The sequence below is a fragment of the Myxocyprinus asiaticus genome, chromosome 21, assembly GCF_019703515.2.
Source record: "Myxocyprinus asiaticus isolate MX2 ecotype Aquarium Trade chromosome 21, UBuf_Myxa_2, whole genome shotgun sequence".
NCBI classification, from domain to species: Eukaryota; Metazoa; Chordata; class Actinopteri; order Cypriniformes; family Catostomidae; genus Myxocyprinus; species Myxocyprinus asiaticus.
In genome coordinates this window covers 15,663,532-15,678,113 of record NC_059364.1, presented here as the reverse complement: position 1 = coordinate 15,678,113, position 14,582 = coordinate 15,663,532, and the positions used below count along the sequence as shown (strand labels likewise).

The 14,582-nt window shown below is 38.3% G+C and overlaps 1 protein-coding gene across 5 annotated transcripts in view; it reads left to right on the top strand.

The window, feature by feature from the left end:
- brf1a (BRF1 RNA polymerase III transcription initiation factor subunit a) overlaps positions 1 to 14,582 on the top strand; it is a 73,965-nt gene that overhangs the window by 43,850 nt on the left and 15,533 nt on the right. For all 5 annotated transcript variants that reach the window (XM_051648250.1, XM_051648249.1, XM_051648251.1 and 2 more), the window contains 4 exons: positions 5,802 to 5,863; positions 6,001 to 6,082; positions 6,178 to 6,233; positions 6,322 to 6,584. In XM_051648250.1, coding sequence (XP_051504210.1) covers positions 5,802 to 5,863; positions 6,001 to 6,082; positions 6,178 to 6,233; positions 6,322 to 6,584 — 463 coding nt within the window. The remainder of the gene's footprint in view (positions 1 to 5,801; positions 5,864 to 6,000; positions 6,083 to 6,177; positions 6,234 to 6,321; positions 6,585 to 14,582) is intronic.

The window sequence follows — 14,582 nt, the reverse complement described above, 5'->3', positions numbered from 1 at the left end:
GCTGAAATAAATCATTCTCTCTACTATTATTCTGACATTTCACATTCTTAAAATAAAGTAGTGATTCTAACTGACCTAAGACAGGGAATGTTGTCTACAATTAAATGTCAGGAATTGTAAAAAACTGAGTTTAAATGTATTTGTCTAATGTGTATGTAAACTGACTTCAACTGTGTATATACAGTGCCTTGCAAAAGTATTCAGACCCCTGACCAATTCTCTCATATTACCGAATTACAAATGGTACACTGAAATTTCATTCTGATTGATATTTTATTTTAAAACTCTGAAACTCAAAATCAGTTATTGTAAGGTGACATTGTTTTTTTGTTGGGAAATAATTTTATGAAAAATAAAAGCCATCTTTTGCTGCAATAACTGCTTTAAGTCTTTTGGGGTACATATGTACCAGCTTTGCACACAGTGACGAAGTGATTTTGGCCCGTTCTTCTCGGCAGATTTGCTCCAGGTTGTTCAGGTTAGTAGGGTGATGCTTGTGGACTGCAAATTTCAAATAGTGCCACAGATTTTCAATAGGATTGAGATCAGGACTTTGACTGGGGTACTGTAGGACATTTCTATTTTTGTTCTTGAGCCACTCCAATGTTGCTTTGGCCTCGTGCTTGGGATCACTGTCATGCTGAAAGGTGAATTTCCTCACAAGCTTTCCTCACTGACTGAAGCAGGTTCTCTTGCAGTATTTCCCTATATTTTGCTCCATCCATTCTTCCTTCAATTCTAACAAGATTCCCAGTCCCTGCTGATAAGCATCCCCACAGCATGATGCTGCCACCACCATACTTTACTGTAGGGATGGTGTGTCTTGAGGCATAGGAAGTGTTAGGTTTGCGCCACACATAGCACTTTGAGTTTTGGCCAAAAAGCTCTATCTTGGTCTCATCTGACCACAAAACCTTCTCCCACATTGCATCACTCACATGCTTTCTGGCAAACTCCAGATGTGTTTTCAGATGGTACTTTTTGAGTAATGGCTTCTTTCTTGCCACCCTCCTAAACAGGCCAGCGTTATGCAGTGCTCTTGATATGGTTGACTGGTGCACCATTACTCCACTCCCGGCCACTGAACTATGTAGCTCCTTCAAAGTGATTGTTGGCCTCTCTGTGGCTTCTCTCACAAGTCTCGTTTTTGTTAGAGCACTGAGTTTTGAGGGACGGCCTTTTCTTTGCAGTGCCTGGGTGGTGTGGTGCAGCTTCCACTTCCTGATTATTGATCCAACTGTGCTCACTAGGATATCCAAACATTTGGATATAATTTTGTACCCTTTCCCTAATCTATGCATTTTTATTTCTTTATCTCTAAGTTCTGTGGAATTCTCTTTGGTCTTCATTTTCCTTCAGATTCACAGCCTGACCAATGATCCTTGAACAATGGGTTTTTTATCCAGAAAATGTGATTTCAGCTTTAATGATTCACAGGTGGATGCCAATGGTAAAGTAATTGTGTCCTCGTTAGGGCAATTTCTTTCATCGGTATAACCTGGCAGCTTCCACAGCACAGTGGTTGAATACTTACGCAAGCAAGATATTTCTTTTTTTTTTTTTTAAACATAAAACCAATGTTACCTAACAATAATTGATTTTGAGTTCCAGTGTTTTAAAATAAAATATCAATCAGAATAAAATTTCATTGCACCATTTGTAATTCACTAATATAAGATAATTGGTCAGGGGTCTGAATACTTTAGCAAGGCACTGTATACTTTTGCAAGGCACTGTATACAGTACTGTGCAAAAGTCTTAAGATGGTTATTTATATTTTCAGCTTTAGTTTCAATAGGAAATATCAATTTTAGACTTCCAAACATTCCTTTTGCAAACAGAATAGGATAGAATAGAATATAAGAGTCCTACAACAGATGGTATGGCCCCCACAGAGCCCGGATCTCAACATCATTGAGTCAGTCTGGGATTACATGAAGAGACAGAAACAATTGAGACAGCCTAAATAGATAGAAGATCTGTGGAAAGTTCTCCAAGAAGCTTGGAACATCCTATCTGCCAACAACCAAGAAAAACTGTGACCAGGTGTACCTATAAGAATTTGTGCTGTTTTGAAGGCGGAGGTGTCACAACAAACATTGATTTAGCTTTTTTATGTTTACTGGACTTTGTATGACATTAATTGATAAATGAAAACTATTTATGGTATTATTTTTGAAGACATCCTCACTATGCAACATTTTTCACAAGTGCCTAAAACTTTTGCACAGTACTGTGTGTGTGTGTGTGTGTGTGTGTGTGTATATATATATAGACACGTAAATAAAACGTAAAAAAAAATGTATTCTAAATTCTTACGGTTAAATTAATCATGACATTTTTAATCGCAGTTAATATTGAAACCGTTTAACCGTGCTATCCCTAATTATAACAAATAACATTTCTAGCAATCAAACAATAAATATGATATTTATGTTGGCTTGATGAAGCCAACATACTGTTATTCATAAAACCTTGTTTAGGGTTTTTTCACAATTTTATCTTTTTAATTTTGAATACTAAGGGTGGGTTGCACCAGTAAGGATTAAATTAAGCAGAGTTTGGAGCTAAACCAGGGATTGTTGATCTAAGTTTTATTTTAATTTAAATTGTGTTGCACCACTTAATTTTAAACACGGTTTAACAGATCAGATATTAAACTTTTATTAGATTAAATCCTTCACCTGCGATTAATTTTGTCCGCCATGATGGATTCTGAGACTTGCTGTAGATTTGTGAGTACACAGGGCCGATTAAGCTGGTTAAAAATATGTCGCAGCAGCAATGTCACAAGCTTTAAAATATGGCATCATAATTTAAGAAAAAAGGACCAAAAGAGTCTCGGATCGACCACCTCCCCTCATCAGCGCCACTGTTGTTGCCAGAAATGAACTGCTGTGGCAGCCGAATGAAATAAGTAGAGAGGAGGGGAGCAATAACAATCACCTGTTGCTTGTTACCGCTCTTGTTAAATGCCGAATAACACTCTTCTCTCACTTCTCCTCAAGAGACCCATCTCTATTCCATGTCCCCACATGTAAAGGATGGGGAAACGTGTAATTGCACCGCCACCAAGATGAGCCGCCTCATACGCACACCGAATTTGAAAGCACACATCGCGACCAATGGCCCAATGTTTCGGACCATAATAAACATAAATAATATGATAAACATCTCTTAAAGGACTGACAGCACATCTACTGTTCGTTTACCTAGTCATTCATGTTTAATTATAGGACTGTTTTTTTATTTAAACCACCTCAGCTGCAAGTTTAAAGTTAATCCCTAACGGAGATTTAAGTAAGAGTTTAAAGGTTTGGAGCAACAGGATTAAAGTTAATTCAGATTGACTGTGAAATTTAAACCAGGATCAAATCGATGGTTAAAATGTATCCCTGATTATTTTAAAAAAAGGTTTAAAGATTGGTGCAACAGAATTATCAGATAAACCTTGATATAATCTAAATTTAAGATTAATACTGGTTGGTGCAACCCACCCCATCTCCTGTAGCTTTCAAGCTACATGCACCAAACTCTGCACAGATCTTTTTTTAAATGATCGACTTAAGGCGGTCGCACACCAGACAAGAAGCATCACACTGCATCGCTGCTAGGACACGACACAGGTTTCAAACACAGGGCATGTCGATGCGGTTCAGTTGGCTGTTCAAGGTTTTTCCCTTCTTCAAGAATGAACAAGGCTCGAGGAAATAATGTCCTTTGATAATGATTTGGGTCGAATTTAATGGAAAATATGCGAGTTGCACTTCGTGGTGCGGTAGAAATTTGAGCAGCCCCCGGAGTCGTAGCTGGGTGGCAGCAGTGTGCATACATTCATAGAAAACAATTGTTTCGAATTTTAGAACGTGCAATGTCATCCGCCAGACGCGTCAGGCGTGCGACCCCCTTTATGGTTTTCACACAGCGGATGATCAAAAATGTGAAAAATCCCATAGACTCACATTGATGGAGTGTTCAAATGTGCGACTCGAACACTTGTGAATTCACTCTCTCTATCTATCTATCTATCTATCTATCTGTCTGATTTATCTGACTATACATCTATCTTGTTAGCTGGCTGTCTTAATATTATGTCTGTATAACCATCAAACCTTTAAAACTAGTTTAAACATTCAGACAAGGCTTTGTCAAACCAACATCAAACTTTACCTATCTAGTTGTAAATAAAATAATTTTACTTTAGACAGACAGTGGAAATAAAGAAGCTGGAGCCATACTGTGAAATGCAACATGCGTAGGAATGGAATATCCATCAACTGAATGCATGTCAAATTGAGCGTTTCCACTGTAGACCGCTTTAACTAAAATGGATGCAATATAGTTTTGTTTTGTGTCAGACTAAACTCTTGTTTTTGAAAACTTTACTTGGTGCAGATATATCCTGCCCTCAGCCTCTGATGCTAACGGTTCTTGATTCGAGAACAACAGGTTTTAGTGGCCGGTGCTGGCCCAAACCACATTTTCTGTTGTGTAAATGTGCAGAATGCTTCCACATTGGGCACCAGCACCCAGTTGGTAGTTGGATTTGTAGTTGAGCTGTAGTTTTTCATTGAGATTACACAGGGATGAGAAACCCCCCTTTTTTTCTCTCTCTCTTTATCCATCTACTCTTCTTACATCCAGCTGCACCTGGTACAGTCTCTGTCTAGTGTGGTTTTATTTCTCCTGTTGTAACTAAAACCCACTATTCACGTTCTCACCACATCACACACATGAGTCATAGACACAGTCGCAGTATGTTTTAATGCATGCTGTTGGAGAACTCTTTGTGTGTTTTGTCTGTGTGTGTGAAGATCTGAGTGCCGAGAGGAGGTTAGGTTTCCTGGCTCACGGGATCTACTGGCATTGAGGGCCCCTGCTCAAAGGCGAGAAAACCAGAATTTCCCTCTCATTCTGTTTTTTTTTCTACACTAACCCCATCCCCATTACGACACATAAGAGAGAGGCTCTATAAAGCAATCTTCTGAAGCGTTGCCAACAATCTCCAGGCAGCAAGAGAAGAGAGTAGGACTGGGGGAAGGGAGGAACTGGACCTGGAAAAGAGGAAAAGGGAGGAGGAGGAGGGAGAATAACACTGGAAGTTGCTACTGTAGAGCCTCTGTTATAATGCTCCCAGCAGCCCAGAGGACTTTGCACTAAGACTAGCTACAGGCCAGAGACCACAGAGAATCTCTCTCGCACACACACACACACACACACACACACACACACACACACACTTGTGTTTATGCCCTGCTTTCAACATGATTTTGGAGAGGGTGATTTTTAAGAGGTAGTTCACCCAAAAATGAGAATTCTGTCTTCATTTACTCACCCTCATGTTATTTCAAACTCGTATGACTTTCTTCTGTGGAACACAAAAGGCGATGTTAGGCAGAATGTTTGGCTCAGTCACCATTCACTTTCATTGCATCTTTTTTCCATACAGTATTTAATTAAATAATTTTCATTTTTGGGTAAACTATTCCTTAAAGTATAACTAGCATGTGTTTCTCTTTAAAGTCAATATAGATGGATTAAATAGTCAGTGCTCTTTTTTCCTTTGGCAAAAATTGTCATGTTTTTTGGCTTTGAAATACTATATTGATGTTGCATCATAGAGCTTTGTAGTGTAGGAATTTAATTTTTAAATCATATCAGAGTTAAACATTTGTGCACAAATGTATTCAAATATAAACTGCTTTCTGATGGTCTCAACAGGCACGTCAGTTTTAAGTCAGCATTACATGTCTACTAACGCAACAGAAAATGCTTGTGTTTTGTTTGTTTTTCTCCATCAGATGTGGAGATGGAAAACGGTGAGCTAGACCTGAGTGGTATCGATGATGACGAGATTGATCGGGTGAGTTTTGACCTCACCATGGTAAAGGCATGTTAATTTGTTTTGATACGAAATGGAGAGTTGGATATTGCACATCTCTGTGCTGTGCTATTTGACGTAATCTGCTAAAGTTACAGTGATTTATTTTTTTCTTTCAGTATATCCTGAATGAGAAGGAAGTTAAGGTGAAAACTCAGCTGTGGATGATTCAAAATGCAGATTACCTCAAAGAACAAAAAGGTTGGTGTTCATTTTACCCTTGACAGATTCATTTAAACCAAGCAGGCACTTTTCATTGTTTTTGGCACTAAGTGTTTTCTTTTTCTTTTCTTCAGAAAAGGAAGAAAGGATAGCAAAGGAAAAGGAGCAGGGTATATATAAGGAGCGGAAGGTAAAGAGATGTTTCATAAAGAGTTGTGGGTGTCAGGGTCACAAATGTATGTGTGTGTTCCTCATTTCCATGTGGGTTTGTCTCATAGCCTAAAAAGCCAGCACGGAGGCGTGAGCCTATCAATGCCAGCACTGCAGACGAGGCCATCGAAAAGATGTTAGAGCAAAAACGCATCTCAACGAAAATAAACTACGATGTCCTGAAAGACTTGAATAAAGCAAGCCCCAAAAGTCCCACCCATCAGCCTGAAGAAGCTTCCACTAAGGCCAAAAGAACCCCCCTGACCTGCCAGCGGAAACCCCAACTGCTTTCACCCAAGAAGGGCACACATATCAGCAGCTTTGGCAAGAGGTATGGGGATTCTTCTTCTCTCTTTCTCTTTCTATTTAGTTCTGTTTCTCTCTCACATCCTTCCTGTCTTGCAGGAATTTTTACTCAAACTTGTTCCTTCACATTATGTTCTAGTTAGGGGTCAAGACTGAAGGGCTAGAAACCCGATTGTTCTTGTCAGGATTTTTATTATTATTATTTTTCTGCCCTAAAATCAATCGTGCAGACCAAACCGTAAGGCCTAGAGACTTGAAACTTTTAGGGATGGTAGTACTCTGGCTGGCTAGCCAATCTATATACATGGAATCAGCCCGATTGGCCCATAGGTGGCGCTATAGTGGAAATAAATCACAGTTTGGGCTATAACTCTTGAGCCAATTTTTTCTATGGGGTCATTCTGAGGACACACAAAAAAATTCCACATCTCTGCCTCTTGATGGCGCTACAATAATTAAAAAAATAAAATGGCTCTAACTATGGAACTGTTGGTCCGATCAACTGCATGCAGCGTCTTTGTCCAAGGTGCCATCAAAGTCTATGAGGACAGTCGCATATCTTGAAAAACATTGCCGCCATCGACCAATCATCTTTTAGCAGCTATTTGATAAAGTTAAAAAAGGCATATTGAAACGAAACGTGGTAGGCCTATTTGTCTCTTGGCTCGAGAGGTCTGTGCAAAATGTGAAAAAAAAACTGGCCACCGGGAGGCGCTATCGCATATTAATTGTGTGTAAATCGATGTATATACTGCTGTCTTTCACAAAGAAGGATGTTATTCATATCATATGATAGACCTCGTCTTTCTGAACAACTTTGCCTCAAGAACCATTGGTGTGAAATCAAATCGTTTGTTAAATATTTGAGATTATTTAACAAAATTCTTTTTCAAACTAGTCCTAGGCCATTTGCCCGACCGGAACCAAACCAGTGCCGAAAGATTCTCTGGAGTCCCAATATTAATAATTATTAAAAACGTTTGAACTTTCAATTCATCATCACAAAGGTACGCCAAAACGTACGTAAGTGATCTCTGCCTCTTGGTGGCGCTATAATAATTAAAAATCTAAAACTGGCACTAACTATGGAACTGTTGGTCCGATCGTCTTGAAATTGTGCATGCAGTGTCTTTGTCCAAGGTGCCATCACGTTCTATGAGGACAGTTGCATATCTTGAAATACATAACCGCCATAGACCAATCAACTTTTAGCAGCTATTTGAACTAGTCCTAGGCCGTTCCACTGATCGGAACCAAATCAGTGCAGAAAGGTTCTCTGGAGTCCCAATCTCAATAAATATCAAAACAAGTTTTAACTTTTGATGCACCGTTGCAACTGTATGCCAAAACGAATAAAGTGGGGGTGGCCACTTTTTCTTAAATGGTTAAAACTCTTGAACAGAATGAGATATCATCACCAAATTTAAAACACTTATGTAGGAGGTCAATCTGAGGACACTTGAAAATTGGTATATAACAGTTAGAAATGTTAAACAATACCATGTCTCTGTGCTACCTAACCTGATGTCTCTGAAAATGAAAGCACTTTATCATAGTTTTAGTTGCAACAGACTGTCTAATTAATACTTAGTATCTGTTACATATGTACTAAATGACCTTAAAGGCTTGAACCCTGTTAATCGCTGCTTGCAGCTACTTGCTCTTTCTTTCACTGTCCTAGAAATTCATCACACACTATTCTAGATCTGTCATACACTCTTCAAGAAAACACTCTAAACAATGTTTTCTTGCACAATTTATTCTAGATTAAAAAAAACAATTTTAAGATGGATTTCATACTTGGTTTAATTGCTTGGTCTTAATTAGAGTTCGATTCTACCCCCCTCATCCTGCCCCCACTGGTCACTTTTCACATTGTACATTAGTACGGCATGCCTGCATTATTATCGTGAGTACCACCATGACTACTAGTGGCATCTGTTTGTTTACCACCTTAGTTAGGTAATGACTCAAGAATGGATTAGAAGCTGCCAGATTCTCTGTTTTTATTCATTTTTTTGTCCCTTTGGATTTACCACCAAAACTTCACACGCACAGATCAGTTCTTGTGTTTGTCTGTCGTAAATACATTGAATGAGATGCGAAGAGTTCACGCTGCTTTCCGAGGAGACAACCAGCTATTAGAAATACATTGTACTATAAGTATAATAAGAATAGGGAGCATGCAAATATCTAAATCATGTCATCAACAGTGCTAAACTTCCACGATTTAGGGCGGTATGCTTTTAAACCAACTACGAACCTTTATTGGAGTTCATGTGAACCATACTCTAGACCACCTTATCAACTGGACTCAGGTGTAGTTCACTTTTGCACACCTGAGTTAACACCAACCAAACTAACCGAGCTCTGACGTCAAACAGATTTACTGTAGGTCTGCACCAAAAGCTCTATTGTTTATTGTGTCTAGAAGTCTCACTGTCACAGAGTAGGAGTTCAAACTTTCATTCTAATTATTTTCTATAGTGAAGAGTTTTTCAATTAAATGTAGCAAATGTCGAGAGATCTGTCTTAGAAAGGGTTGTTGGTGTGTTCAGTCTTAAAACAGATCTTCTCTCACTCCATACACCTTTATTCGTTTGCCCACACCCTTTTTTCTCTGGACTCCACTTCATCCCTTTCTCTCTTCGTTATGCTAACTGTAGTCTGTATAGAAAACACAAAGGCAAGGTACATTACTAGACTGAAAATGTACATTTTCCTATACTATCTTTTCACATGAACATGATTTTCTGTTGATTTACCATTTAGATCATATTCAAACAAGGTGCATAAAGGTTTGATTGAGTGAACAAACCCTTACCTGCTACACAGAGTTTGCCTTCATAACTCATTGAACTTGCGCAGTTTTTTCAAATGAACCATATATGCTTTGCTGTGGCTTTGTGTGTTGCAGGTTTTCAGTCACTCTTAGTCACTCTGACCACATGTTTTTGTGTTTTCTCTGTTGCTCTTTCTTGGTGATGCTGGTGCATGCTGCCAGAATAGACCATATTGCCATGTTGTTGTTGTTTGTGAACATGGTACCATGGCAATAGCATGGTTTCTGGACACTACCATGATGGTAATCTGATCAAGATGGTAAACCACCATAGAACTGTTTTGTAGGGGTTCTGTGTGTGTTTGCCACCTGAACCATGTTGATTTGCCTCAAGCCTTCCCAAATTTTGATGGACTTTTTTCCTGGGAAAAACTAATTAGGGTTTCACTCATTACCCCTAAATGGAAAATTCCTGGAGCTTTTGTGGGTTGGGCTAGAAGTGTGTAAGGTCCTTATGTTTGTTTCTCTCACTTTATGTCCTTTACCCTTTTGTGCCCTCAAGTACTGGGCAGGTCTGAATGACTGTTAAGAATAGCCCAGTTGAGGCTAAATTAACTGGGGGTGTGTGTGAGAGAGAAAGTCCCATACATATGGTCAGTTAGAATAGCCCCGTCTGCTCCATATTTAGTCTCTAAATGCTGATGTGGAAGACATTAACGTTTAGAGCACATATTTAAAGTGAGGCCCCGCTTTGGGCCGCTCCCTAGCACCCTCCCTTCTTGTGTCTGTGTGTCTGTCTGTGAGTGTTGTACTCCTTTGTTTAAGAACTCATTTCCATTCAACACTTGTTGTTAGCCTTTTTTTAATTTAAGATTCTTTCAAGTTGTCACCAGTTATGGATAGTATTTCTTTAAGGAAAGGCCCTGAACACAAAATGTGCTCCACCTTACTTTTGTGACAGGCCAACATCATGGAACAATGAACATTTCTCTCTCTCTCTCTCTCGCTCTCACTCTCTCTCTCTCTCTCTCTCTCCTCGCTCTGAGTGGCTGTTTTAATCTCTGTCTAGTGTTTTTCTGTTGCTGAATGAATGGTTTAAGTGAACAGGATAGATCTGTTGAATCATTCATTCTGAAAGTAGTTTTTTGTTTTGTTTTTGTGAATGGAAAGGTGAGTTCTAATCTGAACAACCTTTTAAAAGCCATTACACTGTTACCACAGCAGCTCGCTGTCTCTCTTTCCCCCTTTTTTCTCCTTTTTCTCACACAAATAATAACAGCCTGCTGTCTGCATACTGAATGCAGTCCTTCTGAATGGGAGTGTCTGTATTATTCAGTAGCATGTCTTTTACAGTTCAAAGATGACCCTGCTTTCTTTTTTTATTCATTTTTTATTAATTCACTTATAGGCTCACTCTAGGGCTGGGCGATATTGCTAAAAATAAATATTTTTCAGTCTTTTACCAATATTCGATATACAGTACATGTCAGTATGTATTTGCTCTGAAATTACTTAAGGCTTTTTGTAGCCTTTGCAGCTGATTTGATTTTAAATGTTTATTGCAAGAAGCAAAAAAAGTTTAAGTAATCAAGACATTTTTCACAAATGCCATTGAAACGGACTATTTAAACTAACTGGTTCATGTAATTTAATTAAACCTACACTGGCAGATTTTGCTGTTTCGGAAGGAAATTGGTCCTTTAATTCACCAAAGTGTCATTCAACTGATCACAAAGTATAGTCAGGACATTACTGATGTTAAAAACAGCACCATCACTATTTGAAAAAAGTCATTTTTGATCAAATCTAGACAGGCCCCATTTCCAGCAGCCATCAATCCAACACCTTATCCTTGAATAATCATGCAAAATTGCTCATTTGGTACTAGAAAATCACTTGCCATTATATCAAACACAGCTGAAAGCTATTTGGTTTGTTAAATGAAGCTTAACATTGTCTTTGTGTTTGTTTTTGAGTTGCTACAGTATGCAATATACTGGCATGTCTTAAGGTCAATATTAGGTCAAAAATGGCAAAAAAGAAACAGCTTTCTCTAGAAACTCATCAGTCAATCATTGTTTTGAGGAATGAAGGCTATACAATGCTTGAAATGACCAAAAAACTGGTCATTTCATATGAAAAAGATTTCATACAAGGGTGTACACTACAGTCTTCAAAGACAAAGGACAACTGGCTCTAACAAGGACAGAAAGAGATGTGGAAGGCCCAGATGTACAACTAAACAAAAGGATAAGTACATCAGAGTCTCTAGTTAGAGAAATACATGCCTTGCATGTCCTCTGCTGACAGCTTCATTGAATTCTACCCGCTCAACACCAGTTTCATGTACAACATTAAAGGGAAGACTCAGGGGTGCAGGCCTTATGGGAAGAATTGCAAAGAATAAGACACTTTTGAAACAGAAAAACAAAAAGAAAATGTTAGAGCGGGCAGAGAAACACAAACATTTGACAACAGATAATTTAAAGAGTGTTATAGATTTTAATCCCATTGAGCTTTTGTGGGATCAGCTAGACTGTAAGGTGCGTGAGAAGTGCCCGACAAGACAGCCACATCTATGGCAAGTGCTACAGGAAGCGTGAGGTGAAATGTCACCTGAGTATCTGGACAAACTGACAGCTAGAATGCCATGGATCTGCAAATCTGTCATTGCTGCACGTGGAGGATTTTTTGATGAGAACTCTTTGAAGTAGTTTAAGAAGTTCTGAAATGTTTTTTCAAATTGTAATAGTAATTTTTCATGTTATTAATGTCCTGACTATGTATTGTGATCAGTTGAATGCTACTTTGGTGAATAAAAGTGCCAATTTCTTTCCATAAGAGCAAAATATTTACATTATTCCAAACTTTTGGCTTCAGTTTAATTCAGCTATTAATATACCTCGGTGTTAACGTTCTCATACTCATAGGTTTTGAGATGAGGAGGGATCACAAAACGAATCCAATGACACAGTCTTAAAGGGATAGTTCACCCAAAAATAAAAATTCTCATCATTTACTCACCCTCATTCGATCCCAGATGTTTATGACTTTCTTTATCAGAACACATTTGAAGAAAAATAGGAGAATATATCAGCTCAGTTGGTCTTTAAAATGCAAGTGTATGGTGATCAGACCTTTGAAGCTCCAAAAATCACAGATAGCATAACCGTCATCTATACGACTCCAGTGGTTAAATTGATAACTTCTAAAGCAAAACAATCACTTTTGGTGCAAAAAAGATAAATATTTAAGTACTTTTTAACAATAAATCATTGCTTCCGGTCAGCAGCAGTATGCACATTCACGAGAGGGCGGAGTTCACACGGTCTCTCGTGTGACATTTGTGTTGGCATGTTATGGATGTAATCTCACATTTTTCTCTCAGTAGAGACATCCAGGATAAGCACACAAACGTCCCATTGTGAGTAAACAAACAGATACAATTACGGATCTAAACCAAAACCAACAAAGCTTCTGAACAGCGTTCTCCTACTCAGTTGTAAACAGCGCTTCTCTTCTGGGTGTGTCGCATATGCATCTGGTCTTGCGTGAACATGCCAACGCGATTACATCACGTGCGTACTGTTGCTGACTGGAAGCTGATTTATGATGATTTATAGTTAAAAAGTACTTAAATATCGATCTTTTTTGCAGCAGTTTAACCAGTGGTGTCATATGGATGACATTTATGGTGTCAATTTTTAGTAATCGATGGCTCTGACTGAGAAGAATATTTGCCCAAACTTGGTATGTCTGTATTGTACAACACCGTCTCCTCAATAATTGCCCTTGTTATCCTGCCACTATTGTCCTTCTACATTATAAACTGGTTCAGTGGGGGAGGGGCAAGCCCATGTAAAACCTTAAAAATGAGGCAAGCATCAGCAAAATGTTTAAAACTATCATAACTAAATAATTTGTATTTTTGTACTATATTGCAATAGTGATAACTATTGGCTCACCAGGTCAAATGTTTTTAGTGTCTGTTTGTAAAGGGACTCAATTAGTTTTAGAATTGTTGTTCTTGTTTGTGACCAGCTAGTAAAGCAATATGTTATGTGGGAGAAGATCATAGCATGCATAAAAAGCTTTGCTGCCTCTGCTGTTAGGTATGGTCTTATATGCCTAAAGTTAGCCAGGTAAAATTTTATAGTACTGGCCACCTTTTTTAACATGCTTTCGAAATGTCAGATTTGAATCTAAAATAACCCCAAGATATTTAAAGTTAGACATGACGTTAAGCTTTTCTCCTGTAACAAAGACATCAGGATGATGAATCTCTGTGGGTTTTTGTGAGAAGAACATACAAACAGTTTTGCTTATATTCAAATGTAAATATGAATCGCTTAACCAATCAGATACAAGGACCATGGTTAATTTGTTTGCAGTTTGTTTTTAGCATGTACATAAAGAACTGTGTCATCAGCATACATTTGTATGTAGACAGATGGACAGATTAAAGGTAAGTCATTAATATACAAGCTGAACAAAATAGGGCACAATATTGATCCTTGAGAAACTCCAATATTACAGTTAAGATATGTTGATTGAGTATTGCCAATACGTACACTTTGCCTCCTGTTTATTAGATATGAATTCTCCCATTTAATGGCATTAGCAAAAAATTAAAGAGAGATATTTTTGAGAGGAGTACCTTATGGTTCACAGTATCAGAAGCCTTCTTTAAATCCAGAAAAACTGCTCCTATTACACCGCCTTCATCTTGTTTTGATTTGACATTTTCAAGAATGTAGCAGTTGGCTGTTTCTGTTGAATGGTTGAAATGAAATCTGAATTGCATTGGTTGCAGAGGGGTGTGCTCCTTATTCAAGTGAGCAGTCAGCTGCTTTGCTACCCATTTATCTGCCACCTTGGAAGCTACAGGTAAAATATTAATAGGTCTGTAGTTTTTAACAGTTTTTTGATCACCAGCCCTGAAAACGGGTGTTACAACAGCTGACTTCCAAGTGTCAGGAAAACTTCCTTGCTTAATTGACAGATTAATCAGGTGGGCAGTAGGACAAACTGAGACATCCTTATGTTATTTTCCCCTTTGAAATGTCTAGACCTATTTAAGCTGAAGCTAAATTTATTAAACTCAAATTAGTGCAGTTAAGTGTGTTGTCCATGTGTGTGATTGTCTTCTGACAGTAAAGCCATTGTACTAAAAAAAACAAAAAAAAAACAGTCCACCCTCTATGACACTGAGGTATTGTATTCCGTTATTCACAGTCAGAC